The sequence below is a fragment of the Chlamydotis macqueenii genome, chromosome 2, assembly GCF_036417535.1.
Source record: "Chlamydotis macqueenii isolate bChlMac1 chromosome 2, bChlMac1.mat, whole genome shotgun sequence".
Taxonomy (NCBI): domain Eukaryota; kingdom Metazoa; phylum Chordata; class Aves; order Otidiformes; family Otididae; genus Chlamydotis; species Chlamydotis macqueenii.
In genome coordinates, this window is record NC_141557.1 from 59,203,778 (window position 1) to 59,218,613 (window position 14,836).

A 14,836-nucleotide genomic window follows, 5' to 3' on the forward strand; every position below is an offset into this window, starting at 1 on the left:
CTTTTGAGTTTATATCAAAACAGAGTTCTTGCTGATTTAATATTTTAGGGTTTCAGCTGTTTATACACCACATGTTTTTCATGAGAGCTTACTTATAAACGTAATAATGCCTTAATTTAAAAACAGCAGAAAATATTTTCATTGTTTATGTTTTTTTCAGATGATATCCAAAATATTACATTAATTTGTTTACTTTTCCTCTGCTAGGAAACAGAATGGCCTTTGTTCTAAGAACCAAAAGAGCATAAAGCTGTCATTAAATGCTTCATAAGTAAACTGTTTTTTCAAACAGTATGTTGTTCTCTTCCACCACTAAGACATTGTTGATCTTATGAAATTTCAGTGTCTGTGGGTATATCCTTGGATTTGTAATGCCTAGTATTGCTCTTAGGGAAGCTAAGTCTGCAGCAGCAACTTTCAAATGAACTGCTATTGTACCTGGTTTGCAACAGGTTCTTTTTCATTGAAGATTTCTATCTGAGAATACTATGAGAGAGGTCCTAGAAGCTACTTTTAAAATAATTTGATCTCATTAAGAACTGGTAGGTACTGAATCAGTGTCAATACACCAAAGCAAAATCTAAATGAGGATTAAGGAATGCTAGTGTACAGAGAGACTGAAAAATCTCAATGCTTTTCCAGAACGGCTTCAATTAATAAGCAGACAGCTGGCAATAAAATATTTCTATAGAAGAGAGTCTGGCTGAGAACCAGATTTCCTGAGGAGATGAAACAAACCAGGAGTCACTCCACTGGTAGAAAATGCTGCCAGATCTTATGAGATCTGATTAAACATTTTCATCATAATATGGATGATATGTGCAGAGAAGATTTTTCAAAGTCCAGCAGAGACTTCATTAATGCTAGACTGTTTTATCTAGAGGGCTCATGTGTGCCCCAGGAATGCTAGAAGTACAACTTCCTCTTGTTCTGAGCTCTAGCAGTAGTTAAGTGTGCTTTTCTCTCTCTGTATTTAGACACATTTGGGTTTTTTTAGGTTAGTAATTTACATTTATTGGGATAGAATGCGCTGCCTTGCATTTGACCTCTATGTTTCCATAAATGAAACAATAAAGGGAAAAGTAAAGATTAATTTATTTAGGAAATGCCTCATTCCAGAGGTTGGTGACTTTCTCAGCAAATACACACAGAAAAAAAATGTAGTTCTCATTCTGATTTCCTTTCTGCACTCCGCTGAGCTGGGAGACTCTGAAGTCTTGTTTATTTTCAGGACAGTTCTTGTAGTTGCTAGACATGGGATCCAAATGTCTTAGCAAAACTCATCGTTAGTCCTCATATTAGAATAATAGAATCACAGAATGGTTAGCGTTGGAAGGGACTTTCAAATACAGAATTATAACTGGAGTTAAAAAGGCATTATTCTGTTGAAACCTCCACTGCTGGTCCCATATTCGTTCAAATACTTAGAAATTATTTGTGTGTGCTTTTTTGAGCATTTCTGTAGCTTTACAGAGATGCAATTAAGTGAAAAAAAAAATTCCATTTTAACTCATGTCATTCATCCGTTCTGCAATTTGTTTACTTTAGTTTATTTCATGGTCTTGGAGCAGGAAGCTTCTAGTTTTCCAAAGTTATTGCCTGTGTTCCACTTCACACTATGAATTCAATCCTGTTCTGACTGAAACAACCATAAAAATACTACAGTGAATTTGGGTAGGTGTTTTACTACAGAGCAGCATCAGCACAAAAGAGTCAAATACCAAAATATTCCACAAAATTAAGTTTCACTTGATTTATTCAAATAGAGAAGGTAATAAAGGATAAGTAGTGATTGTCAGCAGATTAATAGTAATAGCATTTAGAATCATAGAATGGTTTGAGTTGGAAGGGACCTCCAAAGGTCTTCTAGTCCAACCCCCCTGCAAGCAGCAGGGATTAGATCAGGTTGCTCAGGGTCTCATCCAACCTGGCCTTGAACATTTCCAGGGATGGGGCATCTACTACCTCTCTGGGCAACCTGTGCCAATGCTCTACTGGTAGAAAATGCTGCCAGGTAAGGTAATGCATTTGATCATTACTACATGAAAATAAGCATAGTGATAAAGAAAGATACATCACCAATTGCCCTATTAATACATTGCCATCATCGAGATCCACAGTCGTTGGGGAGCCCCATTGCAGTGAGGATTTGGAGAGCCTGTCCCGGCAATTGAGAGGTCCTACGCAGTGTGTCCACTCGTAGGTGAGGTCTCCAAAGTCGCTGCAGGCGGATCCAGCCTTTTTATAATGCTAAATAAACAACTTTCTTTCATTAGTCTAAAATGCAGAATCATCTGGTTTCACCTACCCCATTGGATCCCGCCTAGACCTTGGCCAGAGCTCAAAAGAAGAAACAAGGGAGTTTCTGTGATGTAATGCTTTTCTCTTGTGTATCTTCTGTTTTTTCATACACAAGGCCAAAGAGCTGTTACCCGTTCTTATGATGTACTTTCTCACACTCCGTGTATACTGAAGAAGTTATAATTAAAACAACACAATCTTGCTGAATATAACAATGCGATATGGATTATCCATGGGTCAGCTCTGGCTCAGGCCTGTTAATCATGCCTAGTCACTTCAGTAGGTAGGTGTATTGAGCTTTTCTTTTAGTGTCTTCTCCTGTTCATTAGCATATAAAACGCCGGCTATATCTTGAATCTAAGTACATTGCTATGCACTGAATTTGAGTTTTGTTCTGTGGGTTCAGAGTAACATCTTTTAACTCTATATGATATGTATAGAAAGTTTGAAAATTTCTTGACCCTTAATGATACTGTGCTGCTATTTATCCTGACAAATAAAGAATTTTGTTTCCTTCCTCTCATTCTGCATAGCAAGGATCCAGAACATATACTTGAAATACCATGCAAATAAAAATCACTGTCAGACTTGAGATCAGTCACTTTTTCTATTGATTACTAGATTCTGCAGCTACCCAAGCAACTACCATTTAGATATCTAAGGTAATAGTTACTTTTTTTTTTTTAAAAAAAGAGATGTATTCTTTAATTTTAAAAAGTAAAATACCAGGTACCATTTGTATACAAACATCAGCCCATCATTAACCTACAAATAAAATAGAAGTAAAAAAAAATATATAATGATGAGGTGTTCTTACAAGCTGTGGAGAAAAATTGTCTTCTTGTCACAATAGAATTTGCATTATGCGTCAGACAGAATCTGAGTGTTTCACGTAGGGATACAAAATAATCTCTAATTATGTGTTCAGAATCTAGGTCAGATCATTCTTAGGTCTTTCATTCTTAGGTCAGATCTCAGAAACCAGTAATGCATCAGATGTTTTATAACATGCTCTGACTGTATGTTCTTTCATTATTATACCACAAATCTCAATGTATTCTTCCTTTGACTTCCTTTCTTACAATGTCTTTGATAGAACCTTAGTCTGGCGATTGGAAGACAGGAATAATAGATCTTGACACTGTAAAAAAATTTTGGTTTTATTTCATAGGTATCTTATTATACCGATTATAATGTATTTTTATATTTATTTTATCATATTAAAGTGACTTTTAACATAAAAAATATCATGAATCAAAATTATAAATGTTCTAATTTTTCTTGCAAATTTGAACTAAGATCAGGAGCTGGATCTAGAATTTTGGCTGTTCTGTGTTTGGTAGTTCAGAATGAAGTCCTGGAAACAAATTTCCTTGAACTCTGGGGAAAATTCAGATTCAATCAATGTCTGACCTTTGCAGGATAATCCATCTCTTCATGCTTAAAGTGTGAAAAATGAAATGTTAAGGTTCAGATTTTGTATGGAAAAAGTCAGAGATGTGGAAATTAGAGGATAAGGGAGCATGCCTGACTTTAAGGTCCATCTGTAATCATAATCATGAACGTTGTTTTAAACTGTCCAAGTTGCATTTATGTGCATTTTAAAAATGTACGTATTTTCTTGTCAGCAAGAGGATTGATACAGTGCTGTCCAAATCTTTCATCCATTATTAAGCCTGTCTAGTGACAGCATTACTGTTAGCCTTGGTTATAGAACTTCATTCATTATAGAATTCATTATTTTCATTCACTGTAGGAAGGATGAGGAAGTTAATTATGTCTCAATAATGGAAATCTGGAAGGGGAAGGCATAGTCATGTGTATTGAAATAACAACTGCATGGTACTAGGTCATTTCCAGGATTATGTTTGAGGCAGAAGATTTGTGCCAGATGACTTGGACTGGAGTTGTCTGAATTGTCCGGATCCCGGCAATATTAATAGGCATTAGATTGTATACCAAATAGTTCAAAAACAATGTAAATGTAAAAGGCTTATTTAGTTGCTTTGCCATGTGGTAAACTCATTACATAACAGTATGTTTATTAACATTCAGAGAAGTTTGTCTAAGCTATGGCAACAATTTTAAAGAAGAAAAGAAATGACGTTAGAGAAGGCTGGTTTGTGAGAAGCTTGTGGTTCAAAAACCCCATGATTTTCCCATTCCCCATGGATAGTTGTTTGAAATTATCTCTTTACATAACTGTCTGTTACTGTAATAGCATGACTGAAATCATAGAATCATAGAATAGTTAGGGTTGGAGGGGACCTTTAAAGGTCATCTAGTCCAAACCCCCTGCAAGGAACAGGGACATCTTCCACTAGATCAGGTTGCTCAGAGCCCCGTCCGATGTGGCCTTGAATGTTTCCAGGGATGGGGCATCCACCACCTCTCTGGGTAACCTGTTCCAGTTTTCCACAACCCTCATTGTAAACAATTTTTTCCTTATGTCTACTCTGAATCTACTTCCTTCTATTTTAAAACCATTACTCCTTGTCCTTTCACAACAGGCGCTGTTAAAGAGTTTCTCCCCATCTTTCCTGTAGATGCCCTTTAGGTATTGGAAGACTACTATAAGGTCTCCCTGGAGCCTCCTCTTCTCCAGGCTGAACAGCCCCAACTCTCTCAGCCTGTCCTCATAGGAGAGGTGCTTCAGCCCTCTGATCATCTTTGTGGCCATCCTCTGGACTCACTCCAACAGGTCCATGTCCTTCTTATGTTGGGGGCTCCAGAACTGGACACAGTACTCCAGGTGGGGTCTCACGAGAGCAGAGTACAGGGGCAGAATCACCTTCCTTGACCTGCTGGCCACACTTCTTTTGATGCAGCCCAGGATGTGGTTGGCTTTCTGGGCTGCAAGTGCACATTGTTGGCTCATGTTGAGCTTCTCATCCACCAGCACTCCCAAGTCCTTCTCCTCAGGGCTGGTCTCGTTCCATTCTCTGCCCAGCCTGTATTTGTGCCTGGGATTGCCATGACCCAGGTGCAGGACCTTGCACTTGGCCTACTTGAACTTCATGAGGTTGGCACGGGCCCACCTCTCCAGCCTGTCAAGGTCCCTCTGGATGGAATCTCTTCCCTCCAGCTTGCTGACTGCACCACACAGCTTGGTGTTGTTGGCAAACTTGCGAGGGTGCACTCCATCCCACTGTTCATGTTGCCAACAAAGATGTTGAACAGGGCCAAGCCCAACACGGACCCCTGAGGGACGCCACTTATCATCGATCTCGGCTTGGTCTTCGAGCTGTTGACCACCAGTCTCTGAGCACGGCCATCGAGCCAATTTCTTATCCACTAAGTGGTCCGTCTTCAGATCCATGTCTCTCCAGTTTAGAGACAAGGATGTCATGTGAGACAGTGTCAAATGCCTTGCACAAGTCCAGGTAGATGACGTCAGTTGCTCATCCCTTGTCCACCAAATTCTGTAACCCGTGACAGAAGGCCACCATACTGGTCAGGCACGATCTGCCCTTAGTGAAGCCATGTTGGCTGTCGCCAGTCACTTCCTTGTATTCCATGTTTCTTAGCATGGTTTCCAGGAGAATCTGCTCCATGACCTTGCCAGGCACAGAGGTGAGACTGACTGGCATGTAGTTCCCCAGATCTTCCTTGTTTCTCTTTTTAAAAATTGAGGTTATGTTACCCCTTTTCCGGTCATCAGGAACCTCACCAGACTGCCACGACTTCTCAAATATGATGGCAAGCAGCTTGGCAACTTCATCCGCCAGTTCCCTCAGGACCCGCGGATGCATCTCATCAGGTCCCATGGACTTGTGCACCTTCAGGTTCCTTAGATGGTCTTGAACCTGCTCTTCTGGTATAGTGGGCAGTTCTTCATTCTCCCAGTCCCTGCTTTTGCCTTCTGCTGCTTGGGTGATGTGGCTAGAGCCCTTATCAGTGAAGACTTATGCAAATAAGTCATTAAGTACCTTGACACCCAGTTAGCTTCACAATTTATGCAAAGTACTGTACAAATGCATAAAACCCCTGCCTCTTCCAGTTCCTTACATTACTAGAAATAGCAAAGGGCGTAGGAGGAAGACGATCAAAAGACATATGAGTGGGCCATTTATTGTCTTCATCCATTGATAGATATAGCAAAATTCAGAATCCCAAACTGTCTAATGCTCTATGTACACTGCTCTCTTGGGTAATAGAGGAAAGCTTGATTTCTGTAGTTAGGTTAGGAGCAGCCACCACCTCCAGCTGCTCCAGCACATAACTCCCTCCTACCCCAGTCAGTGGGGCCCAGCCTGGGGACCCAGGGACTTGGAGTCTCCTCTCAGCCTGAGGGACCCAGTCAACACTTTCCTCTTTGCAGGTTCAACCAGCAGCAAAGTGCAGAATGTGTCCCAGAGACCAATAACTGTATGCTAATATAGTGTAGGTCGGGAACTGATACTTCAGATACAGTGAGGCTGAGAATCACATATTTAAATGCCTCTGTGGTTAGTTCTCAAATGCTATCAAATGTTGGTAGTAATTTGTTGGAATATATTGCTGAATCTAATAATAATTTTTTGGATTAGTTATTTGGATCATGCTCTTTTAGATGTGAAGACTGAATTGTGGCTCTAGTTTGTGATCTTAGTACTTGTAGGATGGTGGATAATCTTTCATTATATTCGAATATATCCATATAACATCCTTGAATGTTTCTAACAGTTTACCTCAGTGTTTGTGACCTTTAATTCAATACTTAAAACAAAGGCATTGTGAAAGCGCTTTGAACTGGAAGATAATACACAGGTTTCCTGTACAGCTCTGCCAGTGCACTGAAGATCTGAACAACCATGTGCTCAGTGTTGGTTTTGGCTTCTTGCTGAGAAGGAGTTACAGGGGTAGTTGCAGTGACAGTTTGAGAAAGAGGCAACTATACTGAAAGAGTGAGCGATGTAAATAAAACTGGAGAAGACACCTGATAGAAACATGCAAATACTGTGCTTGCATCCACGAAACAGTGGAGAATTTAGTTGTTTGTCTGTTCTGTTGTCTGTAAAGCCTCAGATGAAGGGCTTTAATCAGCCACTCTAAAGAACAAGTTTTTAAAAAAAATAGGAGGCAGGTTTCTGAAAGCCTCATCCTCTTTTCATCAGGTAAGTCACTAGCTAATGCACATACTAGGAAGAGAATATAAATCCTGTCCCTACAACTTGACTTTTCTGCCAAACCAAAATAACAATTCCCACAGTCTAGGATTAGCACAGTTTTGATGGGGAGCAGTTGGTCTGATGAGGTTATTATGCACTAGCTAGGCAATGGGGGATTCCTAGGAGTTTTTCCTTCTCCTTCTGATGTCTATTAGTGTGAGAGGGTTATTTATCTTTCTCGTAGCAGTTTATGGCTACCTGCGATAGTGACAGCATTTTGCTCCAAAGGTGTTATGACCTCAAGACAAGCCTTTGCTCAATTTCTTGAAATACCTGTCAGAGCTGACTTTTAGCATGGTCACTGCTTAATTACTAGAACATCCCTGATGAATTCTGTGGTGCCACCAGTGAAACCTGAAGTGAGTGCTTACTGAAGTGACTCAGGGAAATTTAGGAGCTACCAGAAGTAATTTTAGCTGATGGGCAAATCTGTTTTAGAAGACCGTAAAAAAACATTACCGGTCATATGAATGTTCTGGCAAAGCCTTTCAGTTAAAATGGGTCTTAATTTTATTTTGGGGAAGACTTATGTGTATCTGGGATTTTTTTAGTAATAGGTGCCACACTAAGCAGCATCTGTCCTCAAGCTCCAGTTGCTTGTTTCTGCCCTCTATTAATTGCCCTCTCTTTTATTCAATCCAACTATTTGTGTGGCAGATGGTAAACTGTATTCAGGAACAGAATTTAAAATTAGGTTAATTCCCTTTTCCTGCTACTGTTCAAACAATGTCAATAATCTGTTATTCTCCTGTGTCCACAGAGAGCTGCTTCTATGCTGTAGAAGAAAGCAGTAAGGCATTGGGGATCAGAAACTGAGTAGGAAAGTGGGAGAAGGAATGGGAGCTGTATAATCTGTCTTAGCTACCTGTCATAGTTCAGCCTCAGTGGTGGCCACACTACCCAGTCTCTGTCTCACTCCCCACACCCTCCGAGAGAATAGGGAGAGATAATGTAAGAAAAAAGGCTTGAGGTTTGAGATAAGGACAGGGAGAAAATCCTTAAAGTTACCGTTATGGGCTTGGGTAAAACTATTCATTTATTACTAAAATCAAAGCAGGATAATGAGACAGAGAACAAGATAACCTTCCCCCACCCGTCCCTCTTCCCGGGCTTAACATTATCTCTACCACCTTCCCCCCACCCCCGAGCGGCACAGGGGGCAAGAGGGAATGGGGGTTACGGTCAGTTCATCGCACGTCGCTTTACAACGCTGCTTTGTCATCGGGGAAGAACTCCTCACATTCCTCCCCTGCTCCTTCATGGGGTCCCTCCCATGGGCCACAGTCCTTCGTGAAACTGCTCCGGTGTGGGTCATCTCTTCCATGTGCAGTTCCTCCAGAACAGCTGCCCGGGATCCTCCACAGGCTGCAGGTGGATCTCTGCTCCTCCATGGGCCTCCATGGGCTGCAGGGGGACAACCTGCTCCACCATGCTCTTCGCCACAGGCTGCAGGGGAATTCTGGCCAGGAGCAGCATTACTCCTCCCCCTCCTTCTTCACTGACCTTGACATCTGCAGCTGTTCCTCTCACAAGAAATTCTTCACAACAGGCAGGCAGACGCCTCTCAGGATCTCTTCACATCATCCATCTCATCTCCTCTCCTCTCCACTTCTTGCAGCTGGGCTGGGTTGAGTCAGGCCCAGATGGCCTCCTGCCAGGCGGCCAGAGGGTGAGGCCTGCAAGGCCCACAAGGCTCACACCTCCCCCTCTCTGCCCCCACTCAGCTTCTTCACATCTTCTCCTCCTCCTTTTTTTTTTTTTTTTCCTGTTTTCCCCTTCTTAAATATCTTATCGCAGAGGCGTTATCAGGGAACATTCTGCTAGCAATTGACTTGGCCTTGGCCAGCAGCAGATCTACCCTAGGCCTGGCCGAGTCCACTGAACAAAGGGGAGCAACTTCTAGCAGCTTAGCCCCCGCCCCCCCCACTAAATAAAACCAGAACACTACTAAAAGAAATATGTGTGATTTTTTTACCCTTGTCAGTCAAGAACTGCATGGCTAGTCATCTTCCTAGCTGAAATCTCCAAAACCATTTTACATTTTTCAGACTTTTTACCTTCTTTACCAACAAACTGTTGTTAGCCCCTCTCTCTTCTGTTGGGCTCTCATCTTAAGCAGATTCTGTCTAAATTATTTTCTTGAAGCTTTTTCAGGTAGTTCATTTTTAAAGATTTATAAGTAGTGAATGAGGCTCCCCACTGTCTTATCAAGGACATTTTTCTGAAATAAATTGACACATTCACTTCTGAAGGGCATTCAGTTAAACAATTACATGCAAACATCCTCTGTCTCCCTGCCTTTTAGCCTGAGTAAAGACATTAATTCATTCTCATCTCTTATAAACCACCTTCATAAAGACAGGCAAATGAATGTATTCAGAGCAAAAATGAAAATACTACAGAATGTCCTCAGATTCCTCAGAAGTGGGCCAGGACATTAGACTTTAGAGCTAATTTTAAGTTTGCAGAAAGTTTCCAGCTTCATTTCCCAGGAAGCCTAGTTCTAGAGAAAGCTGAATTGGAAATTGACTTCATGGAATACATGGAAAACATTTTTCTCAGAAAAATCTGAGAAATGAGAATGTGATTCCTAAAATATAGCAAGGAGATGGAACCTTTTCCTATTCCTTTAATCTTTGTATGAAGGGAAAAGTAATGAGAAACAACAATACAGGGCTGGTAGGAGGAGGAGAAGGGTAGCAGAAGACTTCCATCCTGTCGATAAAAATTATTGAAAGAATAATCAGCTGTACTGTATACATTCTTGCAGGTAGTTGCCAATGACTTAAATCAATGACATTACAATGTAATCCAATAACTGTATAATATTTCCTTCCCACCTTGCCATTTTCTTTCCCCATCTAGAAAACATGTCTTTTCCTATGAAAAAAATACTGTCTTGAGTAATAGTATATGAAGTTAATAATGTTCTTTATTCTGCTGCTTTACAGGGTTTCCTGTACAGATGAATGACTCAGATCACTCGCTATTTCAGCATTCATTTCAAGGATGTATGCAGTTTATTCATGTGGATGATCAGCTGGTGGATTTGCATGCAGTGGAGCAAGGCCAGCTGGGAAGCTTTGCCAATGTCACCATTGACATGTGTGCTATTATTGATAGGTAAGTTGTTGAGACATCAGTGATATTCTGATACACTGATACATTTCCTGCATATTCTGAAAACATACAGTGATACAGAAAATGTGGTTCTTACACTGCCAGTGGTCACATCAAGGCAGTCCTACCTTTTTAGCAGTGGGAACCATGCTTAGACCATGGAGATGACGTCTTTATGTTGCAGATTCTGCAGGGTGCATTGGAAAGCATATCTCCAGTCTCCCCACTTACAGGCAGAGGAGGGGGAGGAGAGGAGCTCTTGTCAATAATATGGCTTGCTTGAATAGAGGGAACTCTCTTGAAAAGTTACAACGTTTTATCTGTTTTTAGATGGCTGTTATGGAGATCTTTTTGCAACTAGAGGTTGTGCTTCCTGGCTTCAGTGTCTCTACCTTCACTGAATTCCTCAGAGAACTAAAAGAATTCCACATGCTTGCACAACTATGCAATGTAATAAATGCTCAAATTTTATTAAAATAATGCTTAGTGAGTTGGGTTTTTTTCCAAACTGAGAAGAGTAATTCAGAATTAAGGTAGGTTTTGCTTTGAGCTCTACCTTTTCAACCACTTATCTGTGCTGATTTCTGTTGCTTCTGCTTAGTAGTTTCTTTTCTGTTAGCGAAAAAAAAGAAAATAGTTAGAAAGACAAGGAAAGAGCAAGTAGCCCAACTCCTGAATGCAGGCAGCTTGGCTTATAATGAAAATTACCTACATATTAAACCCATTACAAAATGGGTTTCAGAAAGCTGAAAATGACTTTTTAGAATTCTACTTTGAAAGAAGCAAGGATTACAAGATCATAGAACCCTAGAATAATTCAGGTAACAAGCAACCACTGGAGTTCATGTGATCCAAGCCCCGCTGAATGCAGAGCCAACTTCAAAGCTACATCAGATTGCTCAGGGTCATGTTCAGTCGAGTTTTGAGTATCTCTAAGGATGGAGGTTCCACAGGCTGAGTGACTCTGGATGTCATCAGCAAAGATCTTGGACTTTGATATCTTCCTCATTATATAAAGTAAAACTATATGTGTTACATTCGTGCTTTCTAAGCATTAGGAGATTGTGTTGCAAGCAGAGTAACAATTGTATAATCATAGAAAATTAAAATAGTATCTATAGAATTTTCTTGGGGTTAGTTACCTTTTTTTTTAAGGATTGAGATGTAATATAGTTTGTTGTTTTCCCATGATGAAGTTTATTTTTGTAGTTTGCACTTCTAAACAAACACTTTGACTAAAAGTAATAATGCCGAGCTTTAGATCTGACTGGATTTTCATGGCTGTCTTATTAACATCTGCAAATCAGAGATTACAAGCACTTCTGTTAAACATGCCACTATATATAATATTTTTATATGTGGGTTTATTTTAAAGGATCCAAGTACCACATGTGCTATCTATTAGCTTAATTTTATTTCCTTTGAAATGGGAAGATACTTGTGGCTGTGATGCTGGGATCCTCCTGCTTTTTTTAACTTGTTTGGCTCTGAATCATAAAGACTTCAGTCATCACCAACGTGGAAATTGCTTTCATAGCCATACTTCAGTGAGGACCCCCACTGGGCAAAAAGATAAGCTGTCACAGTGAATTACTGCAGATGTCAGCCATTTGGTTGGCGGGAAAAATATGAAGTTGTAAACAGTAGCATTTTTCATCATTAGCCGGAGCAGATAGGAAGGAGGGGACAGTTTTCTCTATAAAAACTTGACAAAAGATACTGAGGATGGCGAGTTTTCATGTCGCACCCACCTAGAGTTAACTGCATCCAAAGCCTCAGGTTCTGCCAAACCGAACACCTGCCTTGTATGGAAGTGTTATGGGCATTTTAGTTGCAGTATTTTTTTTAAGATGTTTAAGAGTAGTCATGTTAGAGTATTACACTTGTACTTGGGAGATAAAATTGTTGAACCAGTGTCTTTTTTATTCTTAGTCTTCTCCTCCTCTCATGAGCATTTTGCTATTGCAAAGACTACAAGTTGAGATCTTATTGAAAGGGAACACCAAAGCTAAGTAACATTCTCTTTCTACCAGTGGCCAAATAGTATAAATGCATATAATTTTATGCAGATATCTGTATAGTAATTACAGACAGTCAAAATGCTACTGAGAAAAAATAATCATACCTGTTTCTGTATCTTAATTAACTTTAATTGTATTAGCAATGGAAGTTGCATTGTTACCACAGTGATCAACATGCTGTACTGCTTGTGACAGTACAGGTCCATATAAGCCTTCTTTATTTATCATTAACAGACTAAGTTGTTGTTACAGTCCAGATGGTACAGATGTACTAGGATTTTCACACAGGACATTGAACAGGAATTATTACTCACAACCAATTTATCCCAGTAGTCTCAGAGAATTCTAAAGGTTGCCTGACTTCATCGTGGCTAGAATTATGGATTTTAATCAGAAAATCACAATGAGAAGATATGAAAATGATTTCAAAATATAGTGTCCAATCTGTTGATGTAGATTATGTAGAACACATGCCAATTTTAAGGAAAATATCTGTGTACCATAAGAGGTGAAATGACAGAAATGGAGAATAAAATGCAGCACCAAGAATGTTCATGTAGCTGCTTCTGGCGTTTCATAAATGTGTGATTCCTTCTGTAACATAGTGAAATTAATTAGATGCCAATTTTCAATAACAATTTCATGTTAAAGAATTGATGTAAGTAATCAGATACGTGCAGCAGAACATTTCTGAGTGATTATTGCTCACCTGCTGTGGTGATACACTGTATGACAGATTGCCAGCATTCGGCTTTAATCACATACAGCCACGTTCTCTAGACTATGTGAGTGTCAATCAAAATTTGAAATAATTCATTTAAATAATAAAACACAGCAAGTACATTGGTGCATGAAAATGGCCACAGCGTAACTGGCAGCAAGACAGAATTTCTTTGGAATTAAAAATCATCCTTGCAAATAGTCTTAAAATTCTTCACTTCTGGCTCTTTATGTAGACTTCAGGCTTCTGGCCTTCCTCTGTTCTCCCCGTTCCTCTGCCAGTTCAGCAGTGAGGCAGACAGCAAGGAATAAGACAGACGTCATCCTGTAATGCTCTGCATAAGAAGCAGATGATATATCAATGTCCAGACTGGAAGCAAAACCTGCTTTACAGTTGGTTTGTCCCCAAAACAGATTCACAAAAAGGAAGTAAAATAGGACTGGAGAAGAGCTGAAACCATACCATGACTTTAGCCTGCAGATGTTCCTGGCCGTGTGGCTGGAATCCACTTCCTACACATACTTTTTCTCTCTACTCTTCCTCTTGCCACTTCTCTTTGGAACCATATAAATTTTTGATGTGGAAATGGAGATCAAAGCTGCCTTTCAAAAAGAGATGTTCAAGTGCATTTACTTCATAATCTGTCTCAGTCCAGAAAGGTGACTTCGTAGACACAAGTTATAGCTTAGATGATAGTGATAGTAACAGTGCTTTTAATATACTGGCACTTGTGCTCTATATACCAAAGTGTGACAACTGCCATATTATTTATCACAGATCAATAGACAGCTGCAAGTTTACAAACTCTGTAGATTCATGAAATAGGAATAATTTGATTACCTTCCTGTTCATAGTATATCTTAGTAAAAAAAAATTTTGCAGAAACTATGAAAAAAAATCTCAATTCTCTCACATTTTAAAAAAAGGGAAAACAGTGTAAAAATAGAGAAAAAGGAGACATGAGAAACACCAAGACATTGAATGAATTGGGTTTTCCCATGTGTTCACAAACTTTCTCCCTTGCATGCAGTTGAAAAAATTCAGATAACTTGCAAAACAAATCCTCTGATGAGAATTAAAATATATGTTGTTTTAAAGATAACATACTGATATAATAATACTTACTTGATTGAAAATGTCTATGCAGCACTTTGGTTTCTTCAAGAAACTAGCTGGGCCTTCCAGCTGTCATTAGAAGTGAGCTCCCCAAGACCGCAATACACGAGCAGATTTTTTAGATAACCTTGTGGGCTGTTGGGATTGTTATGAGCTGGTTTTATTGCTTCAAAACAACCTTACTTAGCTATTTCATGTGTTTTGGTGACAATAATAGCATAGACTTTATAATAAACTTTCCTCAGAAATGTATTTTTCACTTGATTCTTCTTTATCCAAAATCACCCTACTCCTTTCTGATCTTGCAAGGGGGATGTAAGTTTGTCAGTTGGAGCTGTGCCATGTCCCTGAGCTCAACAGTAAAGGAAAACGTAACAGTAGTTTTTAAAATACAAAAATGCCAATTC

At 39.7% G+C, this 14,836-nt stretch overlaps 1 protein-coding gene across 1 annotated transcript in view; it reads left to right on the plus strand.

The window, feature by feature from the left end:
* Positions 1-14,836, plus strand: part of CNTNAP2 (contactin associated protein 2) — a 1,234,090-nt gene that overhangs the window by 743,913 nt on the left and 475,341 nt on the right. Inside the window, exon 10 of the mRNA XM_086743072.1 lies at positions 10,403-10,574. Within this exon, the coding sequence (XP_086599198.1) occupies positions 10,403-10,574 (172 nt within the window). The remainder of the gene's footprint in view (positions 1-10,402; positions 10,575-14,836) is intronic.